The sequence below is a fragment of the Cervus elaphus genome, chromosome 17 (genome assembly GCF_910594005.1).
Source record: "Cervus elaphus chromosome 17, mCerEla1.1, whole genome shotgun sequence".
NCBI classification, from domain to species: Eukaryota; Metazoa; Chordata; class Mammalia; order Artiodactyla; family Cervidae; genus Cervus; species Cervus elaphus.
The window spans coordinates 61,941,718-61,969,445 of NC_057831.1; the positions used below are offsets into that span (position 1 = coordinate 61,941,718).

At 36.1% G+C, this 27,728-nt stretch overlaps 1 protein-coding gene across 2 annotated transcripts; it reads right to left on the reverse strand.

Moving 5' to 3' along the window:
- On the reverse strand, positions 1–27,464 carry GNPDA2 (glucosamine-6-phosphate deaminase 2). Of its 2 annotated transcripts, XM_043870933.1 has the most exons (8): positions 27,320–27,422; positions 24,763–24,841; positions 24,133–24,294; positions 20,675–20,776; positions 18,977–19,159; positions 12,828–13,012; positions 6,900–7,074; positions 1–1,012 (listed from the first exon to the last, which is right to left on the reverse strand). In XM_043870933.1, exons 3-8 carry the CDS (start codon positions 24,254–24,256, stop codon positions 951–953), a joined length of 831 nt encoding a protein of 276 aa, XP_043726868.1. In that variant the 5' UTR covers positions 24,257–24,294; positions 24,763–24,841; positions 27,320–27,422; the 3' UTR covers positions 1–950. The 2 variants fall into 2 exon arrangements, with proteins under 2 accessions (XP_043726868.1, XP_043726867.1); XM_043870932.1 differs by lacking the exon at positions 24,763–24,841 and having other exon boundaries at positions 27,320–27,464.
- Positions 27,465–27,728: the final 264 nt, after the last annotated feature.

The following is a 27,728-nucleotide window of genomic DNA, read 5'->3' on the forward strand; positions in this document are numbered from 1 at the left end:
TTTGTTTATTACAAGCTTTATTTGAGTTAAAGATAGAAAACAATATACTTTTATTTGCAATTTAATGATGCAAATGGTTATGCAATCTAAAATAGTTTACAGTAATTCCTTTTATATTTTATCATATCCTTTTATACAGTATATATATATATAAGGAATAAAGCTAATCGTTTAAGAGGTTTAATAATAATTTTTCTTAAAAAAATTTTTCTTCAGTGTGTTTCTAGGTATAAAGCTCATAATTGCCAAAATACTTATATTAAGTGCCTGAACCCAAGTCATTAAATAAAACTAAGGTCACATTTGTAAAAAAAAGAAAAAAAAGTGCTAGACGACGGTGCACAAAAAACATGCACTTAATACATACTTTCCAAAAGGACATAACTGTAGTTTTAGGCACTGCCATCTCTTCAAATTTTCTGTACCAACAATATTTAACAGGACTTCTGATGTCCAGATGCTACTGTAGAAAGATGACCAAGGCAACCACGTGCAGAAAGCTTGTGTGTAATGCAGAGAAAATAAAGATAGCATTTGGAAGTAAAGGCTTGCAGTGATAGTTGTATGATACCTGAAAGGCTTGGAGTGTCGTCCCGTTATTAAAAAATTAAAGTCTAATAATGCCACTGGAGTCATATGAATACTTGATGTACAGAAGTCACCTTTAAAACGATTTAAAATTTGTAAATAGGCAGACATTTCTGTGGTGGTACATTGACAGTGTGGCTTCTGTAACAAGTAGCTGATCAACCATGAAAGCCAATTATTTCTCCTAAACCTTAGTATAAAATGGACACATTGTAAATATGGAATGTTTAACATAGATATTAGACTTCAAAAATGACAATATTCAAAAATCCCCCAAGTTTTAATTCATATTGCATAGCTGAAAATTCATATATGTATAAAAGTGTTCTGTTCATTCAAGCAGAATTTTGATCCAATCTCCTTCAATTTCCTTCTTTCATACTGTACAGTGGATCCACAAGTTTATTGTGCACATGCATTAAACCTTAAAGAAAAAAAGCACATTTCTAGTTTTATTTCTAATTTGAACTGTACCTCATTTACTTTAGAAAAAGAAAGATTTAATAAAATACAACATATATTAGCTCCCACCTAATACAAAATAGTTGTATTTATTGGAAAGATGCAAACAGAAATGTTTCAGACTGTTTAGTTTTCCCTTCTCCAGAGGATCTTCCTGACCCAGGCATCGAACCTGGGTCTCCTGCATTGTAGGCAGATTCTTTACCGTCTGAGACGCCAGGGAAGCCCCCAGTACATAATGGTTGTATTTATTGGAAAGATGCAAACAGAAATGTTTCGGAATGTTTAAACTACCTAGCAAGTATCAATTTATGGTTATGAAATCGTAGATCTAGAATGGGGTACAGGTTCTTTAAGTAAGCAAAAGTAAGAGCAGTTTTGTCTTTAGAATTTCAGTATGACAAAATAACATTTGAATATTAATTACATCTAAAGTCTATTGAGTTTAACTCTCTGAGGAGCTCAGAGTCAAACTAGTCAAACTCTGCTGAGGAGCTCAGAACTGTTGTACGTTAGTTCTCCAATGTATTACCCTATCCACTCAACTGGCAAATTATTTTTCACTATTTTGACATGCGTGTTTACAAAAGGGGTTGATGACGAGTCACTCAGATAAGTTTACTAAAACAATGTAGAAGATAACCTACATTAAATATTAATTTCCAAGTAAATTTAGATTTCATCTTATAATTGGCATGCTTGTAAACTCTCCTTAATTATTAAAGCTTCTTGGGGAAATCTTCCAGTTACTCATGTCTTTGGGGAAATAAATGGCCCCAATTAATCAACTAAAGATTTATTTGGAGGTCAGAGAAATCAGTTAAATTTTACCATGCTGTTAAGAACATGGAGACTGGGGAAAGGGACTAATGTGGTTTTGTTAAGAAATGGAATTACAGGACTGAGGACACAGGGTACTTGCTAGTAAGAAAGTGTTCTTTATCAAAAGACTGCAGAATCACTCTAAAATTCAAACTGTGAAGACCCATTTTTAAGAGGTAAGTAAAGAGACATGTAAAGAACACTAAAGTCCTACTACATGTAGTAGGAGAAAAGCCAGGAGTGGAACAGTCCTGAGAGAAATATTCACTAGTGCAGTTGAAAGAATGTTAATTACTCAACAGCTTACTTCAGTGTCTCATGAGCACCTCAGACTTGTTGACAAAGTCCAGATCCATTTTCCCCTTCTGTACCATTTCTTTAAAATATTAGTATCTACTAATATTGGTATTATCTATCTATAATGATGGTATTATCTATCATTTGCTGAGCTGCTAACACCAGACAACTGAAATTCACTGGTGATGTTTTTCCTTTAAACTCAGGAGCAAGACTGGTTGACATTCCTTTCAAAATACATCGCAAATTAGCTACATTTCTTCATCTCTACAGCTGGTTGAAGCCACTTTCCTCTCTAATCTTATGACCAGCTCAACACCCTATTTGCATAATTTTTCCTTGTTTAATTAAAAAAAAAAGAAAAGAAACTAGATGATACCATTCCCCTACTTAAAATTCTCCTATTGCTATGGTCACTTAGAAAATAACTTAGATTTTAATCTGTTGTCTTTGTTTATCCTCTGATCCCATGTCCTTCCACTTTCCCCCTTCTGTGTTACACTCAACCCTGGCTTGGTTGCTGTTACCTCAGAAAGGCGAAGCTTGGTCACAGCGGGGTCTTTCTGTTTGCTGTCTCATTTAGCTGGGGATGCTCTTCTCCCTGAGCAGAGCATGGTTTTCTCCTTTAGGCCTACTGGGTCTCAGCCTAAATGTCACCTTATAATGAACTACTATTTCACTTTCTTTAGAACAATTTGCACTCTCAGAAAATAAATTGAGGTTCAGGACCTTAAATTTTCTGCTCTAAATTCTGGGTTTATAAAGATCATGATACACGGTGGGAGCTCAGTAAACATTTACTTTAAAAAAATCTATGAAGGTTCAGTGAGATGGCTTCTGGGAAGCTTTTTTTTTTATAAACAAAATGAATTTAGAACATACATTGTTAAAAAGGAGAAAGGGAGAGTGTGGAGACCAAGATTCTGTAACTCAAGGTCCTTAAGGCTGAAAAGTATCGAGCAGTGGCAGAATGGCTAGACATGGACGGATGCTTAATCATTAAGGATAAATTTAGAATCTTGCAGGTAAGACTGGAGGGACGGAAGTTAAAGTATTCCACGCAGCTGGAGAGAGAAGGGTCAGAAGGTTAAAGTGAGTAATGGGAAGAGTTTGAAGACAGCAAAGCAAGGAGCAGAATTAACCCAAGAAATGAAAGAATTCTGTATAACAAGAACTAAACTAAGCATACAGGTCCTTGACTGGTTCTGCCTCCACTCAGGAATATGACAGCTATTTAGCTATCTGGCCTTATATATAAAATGAAGTAAACTCTGCTCAAAAGTTCAAAATGGAAAGCAAGGTACTTAGCATAGCGCATAAAAGTCCTGCAGTGACGTTTGGCTTCTATGTCTCAGATGATGTAATCTCTAATACTTGAATGTTTCTACAGTGACCTTCCCTTCCACGCTTACCAGTGCTTTGAAGATAAAAAGCCTATGATAAAATCCATGAGAATGTGGACAAACCAACAAGTACTTCATTCTTTCCACTGTTTCATGCAAACTATCTCTGAAGCTAGATTTTAAATTATTTATTTATTGGCATATGTTATTTGCTCCAAAAATGTTAATACATAATATTTTTCTCAGGGCTGATAACTCCTCTCCTCCAATATTCTTTTGAAAGGCCACTGACATGTCAGCCCTCATTTGCCTTTTCACTAAATTTTTAAAGTATAAGCAAGTCCCATTTTAGCTTGCACTTTTAAAACAATATACTTTGTTTTCTATTCTGCTAAGAGGAACTTTTTCCTGCTACTGTGTTAGTTCATCCTTGCACCTGTGCCATTGATTATGCCATTTTCTTGAAAACTAAATGCTAGGCATCTTCAAGAGCTCTCAGTCCCATCAGCTCAATTAAAGTTGTCTTCCAGGACTATATAAATATAAAAATCTCCTTAATGTACCTTGGATTTCACAGTGATTCACATAATTTAGTTCTTAAACTGAAATGGTATCAGCGTCACGTGTTTATCCATCTACCTGCCCAACTTCCTAGAATCTACCAGGTGTCTCCAGTGTACTAGGTATCCTTTGAGATGCTGAACTAATGCAGTGAACCAAAACTAAAGTCCCTACCTTTATGGAACTACATTTTATTGATATTTTCTCAAATCACATAATGAGCCAGTTTTTATGAAGAATGCCAACTACTTTCAGGCAAGGAAACCTATACTTCCTTTGAGTAATACCACAGGAGACAATATATTTGAAGGCACTGTAACTCATGTTTCCTGGCTGATGACATTAACTGGAAAATATAATTTACATTTCACAAAAATGAACATTGAAGGGTAATTTTTTATATTGCAAAAGTTATCTGCTTATGAAAAAAATTGACCAGATAATTATCTCTAAATAGAACCAATCTTATTTAAAACAAGATTTAACTGAGAAGTTTACAAACAGTATGTAAACAGCAGCAAGGTGGAGACCGGAGAGGCCTGAGAGGAGATGGCAGAGACCATGGCAATCACGGCCGTGGAGTTTAGAAGGTACAGGTCTTCTAGAGTATGAGCTCTCAGAGGATCATTCTTCTTGGTATAATTCATCTACCATTTGCTTAAAGCTTTGACCATGGTAAGAATACATCAGAGCTTAAAAATGCACAATTTAAAACATTAGGATAAACGTTACAAATCCAACTCATTCATAAAGTTTTTTTTTTTTTTAAACTAAACACTAGCTATGACTTGTACATAAGATAAAGCAACTTCCTACACAAGAATGTGATAAACATAAATAACTGCCACTTAAATCGTAAATAGAAATAAGTAAATTCTAATAAGAATGATAAAAATGCATAGACTTCTGACATGTTGCCTGAAGAAGAAAAGCTAAATATAGATTTTATGGTCTGGTTCAATCTGAACCCATTCAAGGTCTATCAAGCTATGGAGTAGGGTCTAAGACGGATAAAACAAAGCAAAATGTTCACCATGATGATAGTGTCTTGAAAATATACTACTTCAGGGATATAACACATAGGTTGTATTTAAAAAAAAACTGGAATAAAATAATTAAAATGTTTTCCTGTGATCTACTTATATCTTTCAAAAGATACATACTGAAATTAACTTCCATTTGCTAATGATTTTTATTGTTTTAGATGTAGTTAACTTAAGATTTCTTTAGGAGCTAATAATTAGAACCCTTTACAATTCCTGTTGACACTTTTAAAGGGATGGTAGAAGAAAGAATAGTGGTATGAATGGTATTTGAAGAGTTACAGATAACTAGGGGATTCATTTCCTCCAGTTTATCTAGCAATATAATAATGAGGACATGACAAGTATACAAAATTATATTTATAACATGTATAAATTTATGAAGTCAAACATTCTACCTTGTATCAAAATCCTTTACTATAAAATGAGGTCTATATACGTAGCCCAGAACAATATCTCAAATCTATTTTTCTCCATACTGAAGGAGGCATCCTGACAGAGGCTGATGTCCTGAATCTCTTCAGAAATATATTCAGCTTCATAATTTGTAAGTGACTTAACATCCCTACTAAGCCTGTTAATTCACCTATAAATGGGATTATAAGAGTAGCCATGTGATAGAATTTTGAGAATTAAGTAAATCAGTAAGTATATTATGTTTAAAATAGTGCCTGGTAATATAAGTATTGGCTATTACTATTTTCTGATAAAAATCAGACTGACAAAATCAGACAAGTATAGGGAGTTTATTTGGAAATTACTCATGTTAGAAAATGGCAATGTTAAATGAATCTCCTCTGAACTGGCATTAAAGTATGTGGATACTGAAGACTGCTTCTGTTAACTTTGTTAAGGAATCTAGTAATTGTGATGAAACCTGGACTACATGGAAATATATGGGTAAGATGCTATCAAGAGCTCTATCTTATTCATAACCCATAACTGAGCTATTCTTTGTTTTTATCTGTCAAATTACTAATTACAATTTTCAGTTTAGTTTGGTATATTTGTGACTTGGTAAAAAGCTGGTAATTTAACTGATAAAAATATAAATGACTGAAAGTAATCTAAGTGTTTAACAATAGGGAAACATTTAAGTAAACTATGACATCTATCATATAGCCATTAATAGTTTTGAAGAATATTTAGTAGAACAAGAAAATTCTCACAACAGGTAAGTGCTGATACTAAGCTCTATATATATGATCAAAATTTCATGTTAAAAATGAGACTATTTTCCCTGCTTGCCAAACTTCATTTGTATTACAGTCAAGATTTTTTGACATTCACACTCTCCCATGAACCATGAGTTACTGATTTCCTTTAAATTGAATTTTCAAGTTATTACTATATTTCATGAATATGAGATGCTGAAAAAGTATAAGACATGCTATTATTTTATGTACCTCTAAGGAAAACCTGCTACCAGATAAACTATATGAAATCAACTTTAAACAGCCCAATTTCAAATTAGATAAATGTGAAAAAGGCAGTGTCTTAGAGCTAATAAAGTACAGTAACCTCTTTAACCTTGTCAAAGCAATGATATCCATGAAATACAAGTTTGGTTGGTTCAGTATATATTTTTTCTAATATATATTAAACACCTAGTTATTAGAGTAAAAAGATTAAAAAGGATTTTTATTCATATAATATCACCAGTACACTTACTACATACTTTATGAATTACTGACCTATATATATATCACTAATTACATTAAGTTTTAATTGTTATCTACAATGGAACATTCACTCAATCTACTTTTGAAACTTCAATGCTCACCTTTAAAGTATTTCACAGTTTTAACTCTTAATTCTAAAGTAGCATCTTCATCACATACAAAAATAGTTCGGGGATGCTGCTGGAAAGCTGAGACAGTCCACATGTGATTGACTCCTTCTTCTATTGCTTTGTAGAGAGCAAATGCCTTGTGTGCGCCTGTAATGAGGATCATCACCTGAAAAATCATGAACAATTCTTAAAGCACGTTCAAATGACTAAGAAGCTGTTTTTTAAAACAAAGAACTGAGCACCAATATTTTTCTGAGGCTTGAAATAAAAAGAAATAGCTCCATATTTCTTGATAGTCCAAGATATTTATTCCTGCTCTTTAAGGTAACAGGCAAGCACAAAGGAGACAAAGTAAACAGCATCTTGTAATGGAGCGTTACTAAATGCACCACAGTGCCTCTGGTATTGAACACTTACCACAGTGGTGCATAAAGGAAAAGAAACAGAAAGGCTGCTCTGTAAAAGCAGAGCCACATAAATCACATAACCAGGAAAGATTTACCAAAGTGCTCTGGGCAAGTAGTAGATATTACTTTGGAAAAGCAAAGGACTCTGAAACAGTAGCTATTTTAAAAGTGATCTATAGAGTCTGAAGACTGTCCACTGAATAGGTGCTATATAAAGCTATTTTGGAACAAAACTAGGTTTAAAGAAGGATTCAGAATCTACTTAAATAAAGGAACTATCCTTTTTTTCTCTTAAGACTCGTATGTGTTACATAATTGAGACCTATCCTTAGGTACAGAAAATCCAAGCTCTTGGTCCCAAATCCCTAATAGCCTATGAGATAATTCAAAGAACATGTGCAAAAATGAGTAAGTGTATAGATGTCTGAAAGAATAATTTACCATTATTAGCAGTAACTCAATCCTATTTTACAAGTTAAAAGTTTATGAAATAAATCGTTAAACACTTTTTCTCATTACAATCGTTAACTAAAAAATGAATGTTACGGTGGTTGTAATTCTAAAATATCTACAACAACGTAAAGATTCTGTATTTTGTACTTTATCACCAGACCCTCTAAAACGTGGAGGAGATTAAAGATTAATAAACCAGATATTATTGTATTTCTTTTATCAAGATTCGCTAATTTTCATTTTGGAGCTATATCTTAAAAAATATCAAAGCCCAAAAATGCATTTAAAATGTGTATGAATTTCTACTGTTTTTTATTGATACTTCTTGTTCTTAAGTACAGAAATCTCAGTTCAGTGAAGAATTAATATGCCTATAATTAAAGGCATTTTTTAATTAAAAGCACCTATAATTAAAAGCATTCTTTTAAACATTAACAATGCTTGACATAATAAGGTAAGCACAACACTTGATTAGTGGCTTTATTAATTAGTTTTCCTTACTGGAAATGAAAGACACAGGAATTAAAAAAAAAAAACAACAGTAATAAAATATTCAAGTTCTTTGCTCTGTCTTCTATTCAGAATCTTTGGAATTAGAACCCAAGAATCAGGGTCCCTTAAGTGATTATTATGCAATCTGGCATAAATCCTTATACTATCATTTGAAAAGTCTCTTTAAAGCAACTTAACACACACTACATTAAATGGGAATATGTAGTGATAACTGCATGATAGATATTTATTGAAATGGACATAATTTATTTCAGGAGTTTTAAGATGATTTGGTGGTTCAAAGTTAAACACTGAACTTAGCACTTTCTATGAATCATCTCTTTAACTCCTTATTTTCCTATTTTATAGATAAACTGAGGCACAGATATTTGGGACCTTGCTGAAGGTCTTGGTAAGGCTACTATATAAAACAAGAGGTCTGATTCCAGCAACCACATCCTTAACAACTACAGTAAGACATATAACCTTTAATTGAAAATTATGAAGGCATATCTGGACAATCAGGAATTGAAAAGCACTGTTCTCATAATTAATTTGATGTTGCTAATGTGATCATTTCTACTCTATCTGTTCCACTATTTTCAAGGAATAAGAGAATAAATGTGAACAAGATTTAAGAGTAGCTCCTGTCTGAAACCAAGTCTTTAAGGATAAGCAGAAAAGGGGGCATTTCAGACAATTATAGGGTGGTCAATAAAAAGCTAGAAATTTGGTAAGGCTGGACCACAGGGTAACGAATGGAAGTGGCTAAAAACTGACTGAAATTTGATATATGAGCCTTTTCATGCCAAACAAAGGGGCTTGATACCATCTTGTGGTGAAGTAGCAGGGAATCAGAGACTCATTACACAAGTAATAACTAAATTATGTTTTTTTAAAAAATTGGGCTGTAAATAGAGAACGGGATAGGTAAAGAAAGGAGATAGGCATGAAGTTTAGGATGGGTTTGCAATAATCCTCAAGAATAAAAACTGATACAGACCAGAAGTAAGGCAGTTCTGATGAGAGCTGGCCCCTTAATTTCCTCTAAGGTAAATGGTGAAATGTGGGGACTGAAAGGTGTGAAGGAGCTGAGAGCTCCAGGCTCAGAGAATGTTCATGGAGAGGCTGCTGTTCACCAAGGGAGGCAGAGGCAGTTTTGGCAGAAAGGTGAATTTTGAACAATTTAAGGAGTCACTTGAAAGTATGAATTCTGTGGAGAAGGAAATGGCAACCCACTCCACTAATCTTGCCTGGAAAAACCCATGGACAGAGGAGCCTGGCAGGTTACAGTCCGTGGGATCACAAGCGTCAGACACGACTTAGCGACTAGACCATCCACCACTACAAAGTGAATATATGCCTAAAGATAATGTGTGAAAAGGATATTTGCCATATACTAGCTAGTTTTTTGGTGGGAGGGTGGGAGTCAAGGAAGACTTGGGGTTATTTTTTCATCAACTTCCATTTTATACTTATTTATAATGGCCATTATTTTTACTAATACTGTAAAACTACGAAAATGAATAAAATACTAAAAGTTTCATATAAAAAAAAAGAAAATATGAATTCTGCAGCTTCAGAAAAAGAACTGGCTAAAGACTGGTAGTTATCACTGTATTGAGCACAGTTGATCCTTTTAGAATAGTACTAAATCTCCTGAGAACAGTATTATAAAGTGAGACTGCTACTGACGTGTTAATTAAACAAACAAAAACATGCACACAAAGCGGTCACTGAGAAGACTGCCCAAAAGCGTGCAGAATGAACACACAGTGCTAGGGTGAGGGCCCAAGGCAGATGGAGAACTGACTGGGAAAGAAGGGTCAGAAAGAAGAATAACAGCAATTTTATGACAGAAGAAACAGGAATGGATGATGAAAAAGAGGCCCAGTAGGATAAGACCTGTAAAAGGATGATGGTTTTAACAGTTAAGAAATCATTGGTGACGTCTCATATTCAGTAAGTCAACAAAATCAAAAGTGGATTTTTAAGTTTTAATGGTCATCACAAAAATAAATACTTAAATTATTATATATAACAATTTTAAAGATGCTACAACAGTTAAAAACAATTTTGTGTTTTTCTTTTGAAATTACCTTAAACATATAAGCATTATCTTTAAATATATCTCAGTAAAAACAAATTTTAATGCTTTGAGGGTAAATTCGGCTTTTGTCAAACAGCCAAAAGTTAGTAAAAATCAGATCTGATAGTTTACGGAGATAGCCAAGCTGTGGATAGAACCAACCTATCTAAGATGAATTATAGGCAAAAATAACTCATTTAAACTGTTTCTAACAGTAACTGAATATGTATGTGACAGGCAGTGTACTGTGTTAGATATACATAACCCAATAACGCTTGGCGATTATAAATTAGTGAGGAAAAGATATTAAACAACTAAACACAAAAAACAATTATAAACTGCAAAAAGTGCTATAAAGAAAAAGAACAGCACAGTAAAACAGAATAAAAGACAGTAATTTTGATTATCAGGATTATGGTCAGAAGAGGGAGCTCTGAAAGCTGAAAAGTGAATGGTGCTATTTTAGCTAAGCAAGGACTAGAAAAAGTCTAACATTTCCCAATTAACACCAGTGTAAGACCTCAAGGCGAGAAAGGAGTGAAAACTCCAGGCAGTGACCTGTGTGGTTTACGATCTAGTAGATAATTCCTACTTCCTAAGAAATCTGTAATAACTGACAGGTGTCACTTCTAACACGTGTACGGAAGGTCCTCATTATCTGAGCTGCCCAAATGTGAAGACTTCATCTCCCAGTCAGATCTACTTTCCACTCAACAGAGGCATCTGCCCCACACATGGACCCACATTTTATGTGACCTTGCAGTTATTGGAAATGACACTGAAGAATAACTCACATCAGAGTTAAAACTACTAGCAGATGAAAATCTGTACACATTAAGCCCATTAAAATTGAAGATAAGCAAATCATTAAGTATAATCATGTGATACTTCTTTCAAAAGAATGTTATGAAAAATCCAGCAGCATTATTTACAATAGCCAAGACAAGAGGAACAACCCAGGTGTGCTTCAGCAAAGGGCTGGTTTAAGATGTGGCTTGAGTGTACACACACACACACACACACACACACACAAATATTACTCAGCTACAAAAAAAAAAGATGAAATGGTGCCATTTGCAGTAACATGGATGAACCTAGAGAATATCATACTAAGTAAGTCATACAGAGAAAGACAGATATATGATATCACTCATATGTGGCACCTAAAAAATAATACAAGTGAATCTATATAAAACAGAAACAGATTCACAGACACAGAAAACAAATTTATGGCTACCAAAGGGAAAGGGGGATAAATTAGAAATATGAAATTAAAAGATACAAACTATGTAAAACAGGTGGGTAACAAGGACTTACTCTATATGGAAATGATCTGAAAATATGAATCACTTTGCTGCACACTGGAAACTAGTACAATATTGTAGGTCAACTATACTTCAGTATAAAAACAAAGAATGATCTATGACAAAGCATTAAAGCCCTCAGGAAAATGATGAAGCCCTAGTGGTTCTGCTGCAATTTTCTCTATAATCATGCTGGGAATAAATACTATGAAGTGAATGGCATCATGTAATTTTGTTGCAAAACCTGAACAAAAGAAAAAATCAAATGTCTGAAATAACTCTAAGAATTAGTGTAAGAATTGCAATTATAACTTAAATCTTGCTAAATATAAGAATCTTTTTCCATAACTTTGGGTTTTGTATTTTAGAACTAAGATTGCTCTGAATTATTTTCAATTTATTTACCATGAAAAAGGTCTTTTTCATAAACCAATTATGATTTTCACATGAAAAACTCCTACATTCTGAATGACAGTTCTGTTTATGTATTCAAGCCTAGATATATTTATATCAAGATCAGTTACTTATTCACCATACATTGTCTATACTCTTTCCCCTGAACCTATCCAGTCCTGTTGCCAGAAAGGGATGGAGTTTTGGGGTTTCCATGTAATTTAACTACTTATAATCATGAGCTGATTATAATTTGGTCTGTTATTCTCAAGGCAGGAAATAAAAGATGAATTAAAAACTAAAAAATCTAAGAGTCTACTGTTCAGAACTCTTACCGTCTTAAACATACCAAACTTAGAACAGATCAGGTCTTGGAGGGGTTCTTTACCTACTGGAAACCAACAGTCAAGAAGCACATGACACTAAGCTACCTTCAGCCTCCAAAAGCAGTTTAATGTTAATCAGAACTGCAGCTTTGCTCTAACAAGTCCTTTCCCAAAACTATATATAAGTGTGATGTTAGGACCGCAAACTGTGAAACAGAAGAGGCAAGTGAAGCAGTACCTGAAAAGAGGTGGTGCCTAATTTTTAATTTCCAGCTCCAAAGACTTAATTTACTTGAATTCTAAACATGGCAATGAGCCTGACAGAAATTGCTGAAAGCTAGACAACAATTTATATTGCAAATATGATTAAATCAAAACATCACTATTTGACACCATAATTTCTCCAAAATCTACAGACATCAAAGGAAAAACATCAAAGAACATTTAATTCTTACTTCTCTAGCATCCATCACTGTCCCCACACCAACTGTTAGAGCCATAGTTGGCACTTTTGATAAATCTCCGTCAAAATATTTAGCATTTGCCAAAATGGTGTCCATTGCTAGCGTCTTTAATCTTGTCCTTGATACTAAACTGGATCCTGGCTCATTGAAAGCAATATGACCATCTGGACCAATTCCTTTCAAAAGAAATACATACATACAACATATACACATAAGTAAATAAGGTTTCTTACATAAAGTAAATATGTTTTCTCAAAGTTAAACATGATTTTAAGACCAAAGAAACAGTCATAAACACACTTACCTTGTTTTATCTGATAGCTGAATTTCTAATGCTGCAGTAAGATATTTGTTCCTATATTTGATTCAACAAGTATTTCAATGTTTTCCATATGCTTAGCATTGAGCTAGCATGATTCTAACAGCAGCAAAATTAAGTATCACTTTATATTAGAATAAGACTTTTATAAAGCATTTTCACATGCATCATCTCAACATCAGACATATTTAACAATCTTGTAATACAGTCAGATTAGGCATATTTATTTAAAATCAAAGGAAACTTTGATGCCCAAGGATAATATATGACTTGTTCAAGGTAATAATTTAGTAGATAACTAAGACAAAACTCAGTCTAAATCCTCTGATTCCTAACCTAGTAGTCTTTACAGTCACACTTTAACTTGCTTGGTTCTTAGTCTAGATGGGGCAGTTAACTACAGGACCTCTCTGTAGGATAGTTTCCTCACTTATAAAAATGTCTACATTGGATAAGTTATTATCTAAGGCAATAGTTTTCTTCAAACTTTTTTTGACTGTAACCTATAGCAAGAAATACATTTGACATTGCAATCTAATACACATATAAATGCAATTAAAATCAGAACCACATGAAATAATACTTACCCTTACTAGGAGTCATTCCAGCTACTTTTGATTACATTCCATTTCATTTACAAAAGGGAAATGCTGAATGTGACTGACCATGCTGATTTCATAAGTTAATAATGTGTGACAACCACAATTTGAAAACACTACTTTAAGGAGATCTACTACCAGCTCTAATAGGACTGTCTCTAAAATATAGGTAAGAATATGACATTTCTTATTTGAAGGAAATTGGAGGTAAATCATTTTATAAAATCAAGAATCTTTCTGTGAGGTTATTACTAAATCAAGTTTTACATACATGGACCCTAAGTTGCTAGTCAGATTTCTGGCAACTTCAATAAAAAAGAATAAACCCACAAGTTCTCTGGGTCAAAATATCTGTCACACTTATATTCTGCATATTTAATGATATATAGGTATATCTTATTGATTTTTAATACATAATTCTAAAAACTTTCCCCCAGGCTACAACAAGGTAAAATATGACAAAGAATAACCTGGTTTTGAAGGAAGAAAGAAATGAAAACCTTAGGAAGCAGGTATCAACTTATTTAGTCGCTAAGTCATGTCCAGCCCTTTGCAACCCCATGGACTGCAACAAGCCAGGATCTTCTGTCTGTGGGATTTCCCAGGCACGAATACTGGAGAGGGTTGCCAATTCCTTCCCCAGGGGATCTTCCCAGTCCAGGGATGGAACCTACACCTCCTGCATTGGCAGGCAAGTTTTTTACTACTGAACTACCAGGGAAGCCCAAGATACAAACTACCAAAGCACAGTATGTGCTAAGTTGCTTCAGTCGTGAGCGACTGTTTGCAAACCCACAGACTGTAGCCCGCCAGGCTCCTCTGTCCGTGGGATTCTCCAGGCAAGAATACTGGAGTGGGTTGCCATTTCCTCCTCCAGGGGATCTTCCCGACCCAGGGATCGAACCCGGTCTCTTATGTCTCCTGCATTGGCAGGAAGGTGCTTTACCACTAGGACCAGCTGTGAAGCCCTTAGTCTAAGGAAATCTTTAATAATATAGGATTAACTTTTAATCTAGTACATAAAGCCCAGACCTCTATGTGGTTAATATGCATGCTCTGTTTCCACTATTACGTATGTATGTACTTGAGAATTTTAAACCATAGATGTGTATCTCTCTCTAGATTTGTAAAACTGTTCTGCCTTTCCTCTTCAGTATATATCTGCCCAGACACTTTTATTTATTTTTCTCTATAGAGGAAAGGATAGAAACAGGAAAACAAGAGTTCCAGAAAAAAACAGGAAGTCCTCAAAGATCAATTCTAGTGGTCTCACTGGTGACTTGAGTCATACAGAAGTGCAGAGCAAATTAACCACAAAGGCTCATGATGGAGAGGGGTCAATACATTCCCTTACTGACCATGAGTAATTATCAAAAATTGAACTTCCGGATATAAAATTGTATTTTTTAAATGTTCAGAATTTTTTTTTTACAAAGCTTTATCAAATTTTCTTTAAAATAAGCATCAACTCTAAAAACCATGCTTAATCCTTATTCAGTCTGTAAGTCTATACTAAGATACCAACACCCTTATGAAACACCCCTAAAACCTGAGTCCCAGTGGTGTGTCTTCCCTGTGTCTGTAGTTCTGTGGGCTAGAAGGTAAACTTCATGAAAGCAAAGACTTTTTTCACTACTATATCCTGATATTTAGAACACATGACACATAGGAGGCCCTCAGTAAGTAACAGATGAATAAATGAAAGGAGGCTGGTATTCTTTGGTACGTTCAGTATAGTTTTTCCCTCCTCCTTCCCTGCTCTGATCCCCTCACAACAGGGCCTAGATCAATTATAACACCCTATATCTCATCTCTTTTAGGCACAACTGTTGTGGTCTAGAGATAAGTACTTGTGCTAAGCTGAAACAATCAGAATTTCTCTCTAGAAATCTGAAATTTGACCAAGGGATACAAAAGGAAAGAAGTCATCTAGAGCTGAGGCATCTGATAACACTGCAGGAGAGGCTCAGGTGAGTCCCTGCTTCGGGGACCTGAGGCTCGTGGTTCTTGTTCTTCTAAAGACGTGTTTTTTCAACTCTAATATCAATTATGTGAATTACTCCAGAATCATTCCAATAAATTCACTTTTGGTACCATTAGTAGATTACAGTTACTTGCAAATCAAAGAATCTAATCATGTAACCAAAGTAGAGGGTTAAAATCTTCCCAGCATCTTCTATTTTTTCCTTTTAAGCACAAATTACCTTAAGATCATTTTAAAGTTAATAATGCATTTAGAATCTATTTATAGATTTCCATGTTTGTATATTTTATTGTTGGATCAGAAATTGCATGATACACCTTATTCTTTCTCCCAACACACTCTCATCAGAGGAAGAATTTCTGAGAGTGTATTTCCTCCTTTCTCCTATCTGTAGAAGGATGGGAACTCTGGCTCCATTTCCTAGGAGTGAGCAATGGTGGGTTACTCTGGAGCTCTTGTCTGGTTTTACTATTTCTCATTCAGAGGGGAGAAGTAGGCAACCCCATTCTAGCCTCAAGCCCAACCTGCCATCTCTTAATTCAACTTTACCTTCAATAAGGCTGATATTTTGATCCCATTTGGCTCAGTTCTTAGTGTTTTTATTAACCAAACCCTGGAACAAAAGAAGGGTAAGTGGTAAGACCCAGATACCAAGCCTCATCTTGAAAATCCAATGATAACAACCTAGATCAACAAAGGCAAAGAATCAAATGAGATTCTTTCATGAGACACATCCAGTAATAGGGTATTCCAAACAGGGAGAAGCCCAAAGAACATGTAACAAGCCAACCCTTCATTCTCTACATAATATTATATGTCCCTTGGATGATAAATATGAACTGCCAGACCCTGGATTGGCCCATGACTACAGTGAAGGTGTTAATGGAAAAGGAAAGGAAATCTTAGATTTGCTTTTTTCTTTTCTTTTGCAAGGGGAGAACTAGAGTAAGTTTAAGACAAAAATTGGTTAAAAAACAAAATATTAAGTTATTTTTAGTAGTAAGAGTCATTAATAAACATAAATAATTACGATTAGGAGCCATTAGTTTCAAAGGGAGAACTAAGGTGGGTTATTTGAGGAAATGCATCAAAAAATTTAGCTAAAAAGAAACAAGAAGTGGCTAAAGCTATGAGGGAAAAAGAAAGTTCCACTAGAAGTATCTGAAAAGCAAGGCTAAACGCTAAACATTACATTAGATAAAATATTTTCTGGAAAGTAGGCAAAGGGAAAAAATGGAGTTACAGAGTTCTTATCAAGTTTTTTCCCCCCAGTAAATTCTATTTCCTGACAATAAGATCCCAAAGGATTTGTCACAAGAAGCCTTATGTAAGATCAATAAATTAACAGGAAAAAATAAGCCCTCAATTAAAGTAAAAAGATACTATTTATGTTATCCATGTAGTCATTTTTTAATACTGAAATTTTAATAACTGTTGTATCTTTCTGTATAACGGTATGAGTGAAAAGTCACTAAGTCATGTCCGACTCTTTGTGACCCCATGGACTATACAGTCCATGGAATTCTCCAGGCCAGAATACTGGAGTGGGTAGCCATTCTCTTCTCTTATAATGGTAAATGAGTGAAAATGCTTCTTGACATAACTAAGATGCACAAGTTAGGTATATTATTTTATAGTAATTTTACCTTATTTTGGTATAGAGTTTATAAAATCTAAAGAATACATCAGTAGTGCACGCAAACATTTCAAATGTCTACTGCCTTGCTGTGGTATTGGTAGGTTCAAATGATAATTATCCATATGGACAAAACTAGAATGCAAGTATTTTCCAGGAATACTGAAGTAATATTAGTAAGTTTTATTTAAAACATAGATATTTCCTATTTTGAAAAGCAAGAGTCTAACTTGAATTCTTGCTCAAATAAAAACCATTCCCTATATTTAAGGCAGTAATTGATAATAGTTCTGCTGGGTAGATAACAATTTCCTCAAAGAGAAAAACTTCATTCTTGCCAGATATCCTTAGAGGTAAATCAGTAAAACAGCAGGACATCCAATACATTAAGAAAAAATTACAAACTATACCTCAGAGACAAAGAGTAAAGTAACACTCAATGGAATGCCAACTATATACCAAGCACTTCACAAGGCATTTTACACATTATAAGATGGTTAATTCTCATCAATTTTGAAATGGTTAATATTAATCCTATTTTAATACTGAACTAATTTACTGAAGTCAATAAATCTCCCAAGATCTTACAGATAGTAGGTGGCCAAAACTGGATGTTAGTTTTTGTCTAACTATAAAATCCAATTTTCCTCAAAGGCAACCAAACACCCCCAAAATACACGACCACCTTAACCATAAGTTAACCTCAATACAGGTCTAATTCATAGAATTTTGAGCATCTTCTAATAAATCATAAGATCTAACAGATATGTCTACCTCTAGATATCCAGTGTTAATTTAGAGCTTTGAGTATGTCTAGGTGAATACTAAAGAATCTGGCAAAAAAACAATTTTGGTTTCAGTTTACATGATGCTGTAAACTGAATTCAGATGCTTCACTGTGATGACGGAAAATCAAACTGTCATTGCAAAGGTAGAGACTCTTTCACCTCTCTTCAATGGTAGGTCAGGAAGACACAATATACACACACGTATGTATACGTGGGTGTGTGGGCGCAAATGTACACAGAAATTTTAAGTGGAACTTAATTAAACATTTATTTAGATCTTCTTAAGGCAATTATAAAGCTCAATTCATACTAGCTAAAGGCTGATGATAAACAAAATCTGACATTCTTGACACATTTCTTGGTGAAATGAAGCAATTTAATGGTCAATACAAAAATATTAAAATCCACCTGTACCATATGCAAACTTTTAGAGATTTAATGGTGTAATCTAATAAGAAACCTGGGTTGGAATTTTAAAGACACAGTAAAAGAATAAGAGTATCATTTAGAAAAAGAAACACATCACTCCTTTTTTAAGATGTGGTAAAGAGTCAGTTCTAAAGAGGTAATTAGAAGACTTCAGCAGGAATTAGGAGCTATTTCTCAAGCCACAATTTAAACAATTCCCCCCTGCAGCATTAAGATTATTTTTTGATGAATATAAAGTAAAACAGAAATCAATAGCTAAATAAATCTGTATTACAGGCAGTCACAGATGTACTTTACATTACACAAAGGTAAGTTTTTTTTTTTTTAATTTAAAGCACCTAATCCAAGTTCTAACAAATGACTACTGAAAAAATGTTTTACGTACCTCCAACAAAAAGATCAATTCCTCCAGCTTCTTTTATTTTCTTTTCAAATGCATCACATTCTGCTTGCAAATCTGTAGCATTCCCATCAAGGATATGAGCATTATTAGGATCTATATCAATATGCTTAAAAAAGTTATTCCACATATAAGAGTGGTAGCTTTCAGGATGATTTCTGGGAAGTCCTAAACACAAAGTTAATGAATAAAAACATAACTATTTTCAGAATTAAATCGAAAGTTGACTTTTCTGATTAAGCCACAAATGCTATTTAAAATATATAATCTTCCTGTGCTATATTCAATTTAAAAGCATTTTTATATGGAATAAATGCTTATTATGTCAGGCATTATTTTAACCACTGTAAATGTATGTATTAACTCAATCAATGTGTATGACATCTGTGGAAATACCAGTATCAATCTCACTTTATAGATGAACAGAAACACTGAAAAGTTAAGTCACTTTCCCAGGGTCAAGGAGCTAATGGAGGGGCTGGAACATAGAAGTCTAGTTCATGTGCATTTAATCACTATATTCCACTTCTCAAATATAAAATTTAACCAGTAAGACTGATTTATGCCTTAAATTCAATATAAATTAAGCGGCTGCTGCTGCGAAGTCGCTGCAGTCGTGTCTGACTCTGTGTGACCCCACAGACGGCAGCCCAGGAGGCTCCTCCGTCCCTGGAATTCTCCAGGCAAGAACACTGGAGTGGGTTGCCATTTCCTTCTCCAATACATGCATGCATGCCAAGTCGCTTCAGTCATGTTCGACTCTATGCGACCCTATGGACGGCAGCCCATCAGGCTCCTCTGTCCACGGGATTCTCCAGGCAAGAATACTGGGGTGACTTGCCATTTCCTTCTCCAAATTAAGTGGCTACACAACTGAAATCTTTGTCCATTTTCCTCTTCTGTTATTTCTATTTGCACGTAAGGTATACTTAACTACGACAGTTCTTTGGCAATCATGCTACCATTAAAAATATACACCTATAAAATGTAAATGTCAACACAGTTCATATGTTTCCAGTTCAGCAAGTTGTGCTGGGTTGCTCAGTCGTGTCCGACTTTTTGTGACCCCATGGACTGTAGCCCGCCAGGCTTCTTCTCTATGGGATTCTCCAGGCAAGAGTACTGGAGTGGGTTGCTATTTCCTTCTCCAGGGGATCTTCCCAACCCAGGGATCGAATCAGCGTCTCCTGTGTCTCCTGCACTGTAGGCAGATTCTTTACCCACTGAGCCATCAAGGAAGCACAAGCAAGTTAACGATCAATAAATTATAAAAGCTTCAAGGCTACAAATATAAATAGCCTTATATTTGAAAAAAAATTTACTAATTACTTTACATATATATTAATTAATTTATCCCCACACTGGTTTTAACTTTGCTGTGAGGAAAAAAGAATGAGAAACGTCAAAGAATTGGCTCCAAGTTGATGGAGCCAGGACTGGCAAGTAGCACGGCGGAAGATGAGCGCAGATCTTCTAGCTCCCAGCCCCGTGGTCCTTCCACCGTGCCATGCTGTCATTACATAAATATAGAAATAAATAACCTTCCAACCCACTACAAGGTGGGACATCATACTCTAGAAATATATTCACTCAAAACAAATTTAAATAATGTTAATATTCTCAAAGTATATTCAATTTATAATATAACATGTCCAAATAATATATTCAAACAATATAGCTTACCTACATATTCATCCATGTTAAAGGTCTTCACATATTTAAAAGAAAGGTCTCCATTCTTGTGATATTCTATAAGTTTTTTATAACATCCTAAAGGTGTACTCCCTAAAACAGATAAAGATTCCGTTTTCTAACAGTCTAATTTTTAAAAAAGTATATATTAACTTTATTCTCATCTTACTTAATGGCATTTTATACATCTCATTAGGCCAACGATTATTAACTTAAAGACGTATTCAATTAATGAACATACGTTGAATTAGTCTCTTTACAGGATACCCTAAAATTTTAGGAAATCAGAATTTGCTGAATAAAGCTGAGAATCTGTCAGCTTAAATTACAGCTTGGAAAATTCTTATATTGTTAGATATCTGGAATTAATGGTGTATATTCTAAGACAAGAAACTTCTAGAGAGCAGGCATTTGAATTAAAATAAAAATAAACATCCCACTGATAGAGAAAAACTATTTATTTAGGGAGGGATTTGTAGCACAAACGATATGTAAATAGGTCAAGTGGTGACCATTTAATGAAATCAAAGGGGAAACCAGAGGGGAGTTTAAATATTGCCTCTACTTTCAAAATAGAAAGTGGCAAGGATTGAGTGAGGAATCTTGTCTTTTTTTAACTAGAATTCCTGCTCATTTTGTGTTACTGTCAACATACATCAGCTAAAATGTATAAAGTAAAATGGTTTCTAGGAAATGGGATCTTGGCTTTGGATACTTCATCTGAGCTCTTAATGTTATTGTTTTATAAATGTGATTCTTTCATATGTTTTTACAAAACTAAGATCTGATTGACAAGAGCTCCATGAAATGACACAATAAAGATAAGTGAATTCAGCACCTGCGGATGTTTTTCAAAATTACTTCATTTTTTTAAACTACAAATTCAAAGACTAAATTGACTGAATTCTTAACATCATTCTTACAACAAACAACTTGGCCCACACAATCCTGGTCAGAGTATTGATTTTTAATCCACCTACCATCACAAAGCGAAATAAAACACAGACACATAAAGTTTCTATTCAAAAAGCAGGGAGAAGTATGGCAGAACTGAACAGCATCTGGCGAAACAAAACAACCAACCAAAAAAAACCAACAACAATAAATACAGAAGAAATCTGGGGTAGTAAAAAAAACTGCCTCTCATTTAAGATGATAGGATAATAGAAGTGGCTAAATATTATCACACAGACAGGTTCAGAGAACAGAAGACTAACAGGTGTTCTTAAAGTTAAAACCACAAATTGTTTTAAATTGTCATTAATAATTTAAAATTTATATTGTCAAACTTTATAATTCCTTATCAAAGAACTACAGCCCACTAACATGAGACCAGGATAAAAGATGGACAAGTATACTTTTCTTTCTTCCTTTCTAGGAACATAAAAAATTTTCTGGGTCTATCTTTTGAGGTCAAGAGAAGAGTTATAGGACTCCCTCTATAATTTAAGAGCATATGAAGAAAAATGTAAGAAGTTGTCACAATAGTGATGACAAAAATACATTCATTTTCTACTTTTTAATCAAAGTGACTGAATAGAAAAAAAACAATGGAAGATATGATACAGGGTGAACTGGTGAAAGAAACTTCATTTTAATATATTTGCTTTGCAATACTCATTTACTAACATAATTAATTCAGTACGTGTTTACTAGGTTTCAGATGAGGACTCTCTACCACAGAAGAACTCACAAGATACAGATAGACAAGTACTAAATGGCCACAACACAAGGAAAAATATTATAAACTATAAGAGGTCTGGAGAAGCATAACGCATCAAAGAAGGGAAGACTACAGTCTTGGCTGTTGAAAGGAGGATCAAAAATGGCATTTCAACAGAGTCTTTGAAGAAAGAGGTAAAATTCCCACAATCAAAGAATGGGGTAAGTCTTGACTAAATATAGAAAAAAGATGGGGGAGAAGGTTCCGAGATGCCATCTGTATGCCTACGATGTGCTGGATGCTGTGCTGGTGTATGTTATAACATATGTATACATTGTATGTCAGCTGCTGTAAATCTCACAAGTCTGCAAACTCGCATTATGTTTCCCATTTTGAAGGTGAAGAACTGGGTCAAAAAAACTCAGCAATGTGTGAAATATCATACACATGGCAGTGAAGTTAGAGACTTAAGAGGTTCTGCCTGCTTCTGGAGCTCATAAAGTTTTTATTACACAGCACATGAGCAACACTAGTGTAGGGAAAGCCAGCAAGTTCAGGCCTGTCCTTTCACCGACAAGCAGCCTAACTCGCCTCCGTGACTCGGCGTAGGGGAATGGTGGGCGTTAAACCCGGGAGGCAGGTCAGGCCCACAGCATGCAGCCCTTACATGTCACGCTGGTCAACGGCACTTCAGTAAATAAATACTGAAGAGATGATCCCCAGAGCTGTGCTTGACTGCCCTCGTGTGGGTGTGCACGCACAGCTGTGTCCGACTCTGCGACCCCACGGGTTGTGGTCTGCGAGGCCACTCTGTCCATGGCGTTTTCCAGGCAAGAGGACTGGAGTGGGTTGCCATTTCCTACTCCAGGGGATCTTCTCCACCAAGGGATCAAGCCCGAGTCTCCTGTGTCTCCTGCGTTGGCAGGCAGAGATTCTTTACCACCGTGCCTCCTGGGAAGCCCCAGAACTGGGCGTGGTGCAGCATGATTATAATACAGCATGTTACTGACAATTACAGAAATGTATGTTCACATTCAAAAGCACACGGGTGAGGATGGGGCGTGATTAACGCTGTCACTGGTCAATGAAGGAGAAGAGAGAAAAATGCCAACAGAAGTTTTTCAGGGATCAGCCCTTGGCAGGTGTATTACTAAGCAGTTATACCATCCGAAATAGAGCAAAAGGGTTGTACATTTAAATACACACAGAAAATGGTTAGCATTGCTGGCGTATATGACTCCGAAGTCTTTCTGCCCCCACACTCAAATTACTGTCTACTTCTTCACAATTAACACAGAATGATTAAGGCAGCTGGTCTGAGCATGGCCTAGGCTCATACGAGGCAAACTGATACAGAGGTCTCGTTCAATCACTGCAGCTCAGACATCAAAGCTGTGGGTGCTGAGGGGCCCATTTCCAGTGAACACAATCAAAAGCAAATCCCTCTTTGCCATTCTCACCAAGAACTACTGCCATGGACCAAAAAACAAAACAACAACAAAAAAAACAGCTTGGTGAGTCAGAGAACCTTTCATGGAAATTATGCAAGTGAAAAAAATTATGATTGTAGCTTTTATGCGTTGACATGTATGGGGGAAGGAGGAAAAGGAGAAAATACTGTTCAAATAAATCACATTTATGAGAATCTTAAAGTTATATAGTGTTTACAGCATATAAAGGACTTGCTCTTATTTGAGCTGCAAAACAACATTGTAAGCTATTAATTTCCTTCCTTTCGTTAGGTAAGGAAAACAAAAATTCGGGTGTGGAATAAATGGTATATTACCTGTTGGCAAACCCAGTGTAAAATATCTGTCCTGTCCAGGTCTGAACTGAATGATGCGGTTACAGATGTATTTGGCTGCCCATTCACTAGCCAGGTCATAGTTATCAAGGATTACAAGCCTCATTATGGTGACGCACAGCTTCCAGGACAAGAAGTTCAAACCTGAGAAAATGTCATTGTAGAGCACTTTAAGTGATCAGCAGATAGTCAAACAGAAGCATAATACACTGATGACTTTAAAAAGGATATTACTTAAGAAAGACATGCATGTACACAAATACAATCTGTACTTTTAAAAAGCTCTAATAGCTGCTCTCTATTGAACAGACTTCAGGTGCCGGGCAGTGGGCTAGGTCAGTTAGGTACAAATATTAATCCTTACGACAAGCTTCTAAGGTAAAGACAATGTCAGTAGAGGGACTGACACAATTTGAGTTCACATAGTTCTTAAGTGACAAAGTCAAAATTTTTATCAAGGCAAATTGACTGTAAAGACATCACACTGCATTGTCTCCACAGGGATACTATATAAAGCAACCTAAAACAAGTCTAACGGCAAACGCAGCGGCGCTCATTCACTGACTGCAGGTTAACGGCAGTAATGATCACTCAGCCCCTGTGGTTACTTACTAAATCCAGAGTTCTCCCTGTGAGTGAGGCAAGACCCAAGCCTCTCTTCTGGTAAATAGTGTTTTTATAAAAGTAACACCTGCACTTTAAAAAGTTTCAATCAATACAGAAAGGTACAAAGAATTAAAAAAACAAAACAAAACAAAAGTTTCAATCAATACAGAAAGGTACAAAGAATTAAAAAAACAAAACAAAACAAAGACCCAAATCCTGCCACTCTGAAATAAAGCTCATTACTATTAGGTATACATCATTCCATACATCTATATAATGCACATATACAAATGGGATGCATAGAAATAATTTCTAACCATGGTATCATACTAGACATTCTATTTAACAGAAAGCACTTAATTTTCTGCCTTCAACAGAAACAAAAAAAAAAAATAAAGTGAACTAAAAAAACGGCAGATCTCCAGGCAAAAGAATTCTTCACAAAAAGCAATTTCAGTTCCTAAAAGAATATTATAAGGTTAAGAAAAAAATATTATACAAATATTAAGAGAGAGGAGTCACTTTAAAACTGTATGATTCCATTTTGGACAACATCGCTTGACCTGCTACCATGAAATATGTGAAAATTGCTTTCTTCTACTTTCGCCCACCCCCTGATTTAAGATGTGTTACTTTTATATTGTCAAGATTTATAACATTTACACTGTGCTTTACAACCATAATTTCCAGATTTTAACTCTTAGCTTTGTATTTAAATGGATGTTACACCAATTCTTTCACAAACGGCTTCAGCAGTCCTGAATTCTGTACCCACAAACTTTACATACAGTAGTATATCAAATTCTTTACATTAGTAGGAATAGGAGGTCTCATAATAATGAATACACTGAACCTAAATATGTCCTTAGGAACATATGATTTAGAAATCTGGCATAACAAAAACTTACAATCAACATGATCTAGAATTCTGGCACAGTAACAAGAGATAAACAACATTTACAAACAATAATTCAAACAATAATTCACATAGTAAGTCCAACAAATGGACTTGGCCTCTATTTAAACTCATTAATAATCTAGTAGCAGAAACTACTTCAAAGTTACACCAAGGAATCAGAAACACTTCCAAGCTGTTTTCACCGTCAAGAAATATCATTATTTATAATAAGAATATTCAGCAAAATGACTACTGATAAAAAGAGAGAAAAAAACCCAGTAAGGTGAGGAGGAGGAAATGTCATGAGAGTTTTGGGTGCATGCTATTTCTTTTCTCAGTTCAACACACGGAAGAGGGAGGGCCTATTAAATACTAAGCACTAAGCTCTGTAGACATATAAATGACTAAGATAAAGATCCTCGTATCAAAGGGCTTAGGCTCACTTAAAAGTCTCTGGTGTATTAAAAGAACTGATCATCCTCATTCTTCAGATATAGAAAACTGCAACTCAGAAGTTTATTACTTAAGTTATAAAGCTATTAAGTGGTGGAGGTCTATCTGACTGAAAGACACATGCTCTGCAAAAATGTCTTATAAGAAGAATCACTTAGGATCCCTGTTAGAAAGATTCCCAGGACCTTTCCCTGGACATAGTGTTGCAAAAGATCTGGAACGGGATCCAGGGAATCTGCACTTACACAAATATCACAGGCGATTCTCACAATCAGGATAAACTTGGAAAAGAACATCATACACGATGAGTTCATGGTACAGAGGTTCAAGTAAGCCCTTCAGACCAAGTACATTGTTTTCTTAAACTCTTTTGCCCAGAGTTCACTTCCCAAAGTCCCAAATAAATCACCTGAGAAAAGCTGAATGTTTTTGCCACATGTGTTCAGATTTTAAAATCTCTTTTCCCAGCTTTCGCCAATCCTCAGAGATCCAAACGGATGCGGTCCTCGACCATTCCCTAGCATCTTGACTCTACAGCACTCAAAAAATGACACAGCGCCCCTGTCCTCGTCTTTCTTAGGCGCTGATTCACTTTGGGTGTGCATCCCTTGACAAAGAGCTGCCAGACACAAACCTCAGAACTGTAATGGGGGTGGGAACTTCTGGACAGCTTGGGTTAACAGCTATTTTAGAATCTATGCTAGAATCGGGAATCTAAGCTTCCAGAATCCCTGCTATGCGCCTTCCCGCTACAACACACTACACCTGACCTCAAAGAACCTCTGAAGCCCGGCCTGGAAGGAGGCCCTCTGGGAAGGGGGGGGTCTGGTCCCGACGAGGGGCTGAAGAAGCAGCGAGGGCTGTGGTCCCTGCCCGGGAAGGCGAAGGCTGCAAACCCAACCTCACCTGCCTGGCTGCTGGGCCCGTCCCTCCGCACACAGTGAATGCAAATGAGGATGACTACCGCGCAATTGTAACAAGTGTCAGGAGGGGGCCCCCAGGGAGGGCCCCTCGCGGAGGCTCAGCTCCGAAGAGGACAACCTGCTAAGTTAGAGGGAGACAACGCCGCGGAACACGACGGGCCTCGCCTCGGGGCTCCCGGGAACCCCGTCCGCCCGGCGTCCCCGTCTCCGCACACAGCCCACCGGTGGAGGCAGCGGCGAGGCAGGTCCCCGCCCGACTCCCCTTCTTGGTCCCTCCGCGTGGGCTCACCTGTGAACCCACGGGCTCCTCCGACGCGGGAGCAGCCGGAACGACCAGCACCCAGCAGCCCGGCGCGACCCCGGCCGGCGCGTGGAGCGCGGAGCCGCAGGACCCGGATGTAAACCCCGGCGCGCAGGAGCCCGCGGCGCGTCCCGCGAATCCTGCGCATGCGCGCGCCTCGGGCCTGCCAGGGATGAGCCGACTCGAGGTCCCTGTGAGTGGCGCCAGACAGGAAGCCTTTGCTTACGTGAGTCGCCGGTTCCTGCGGCATCGCCCAGACGGTGCTCGTTTTTTTCATCTCTCAAGGGTTGAATGGCAGTAGGTTCTTTGGGTTCACGAGATTTAGCACATAGGACCGCGGTACTCATGCATAAGCATTTATAATAAACAGCAGTATGAATTCATGCCTCTTACCCCA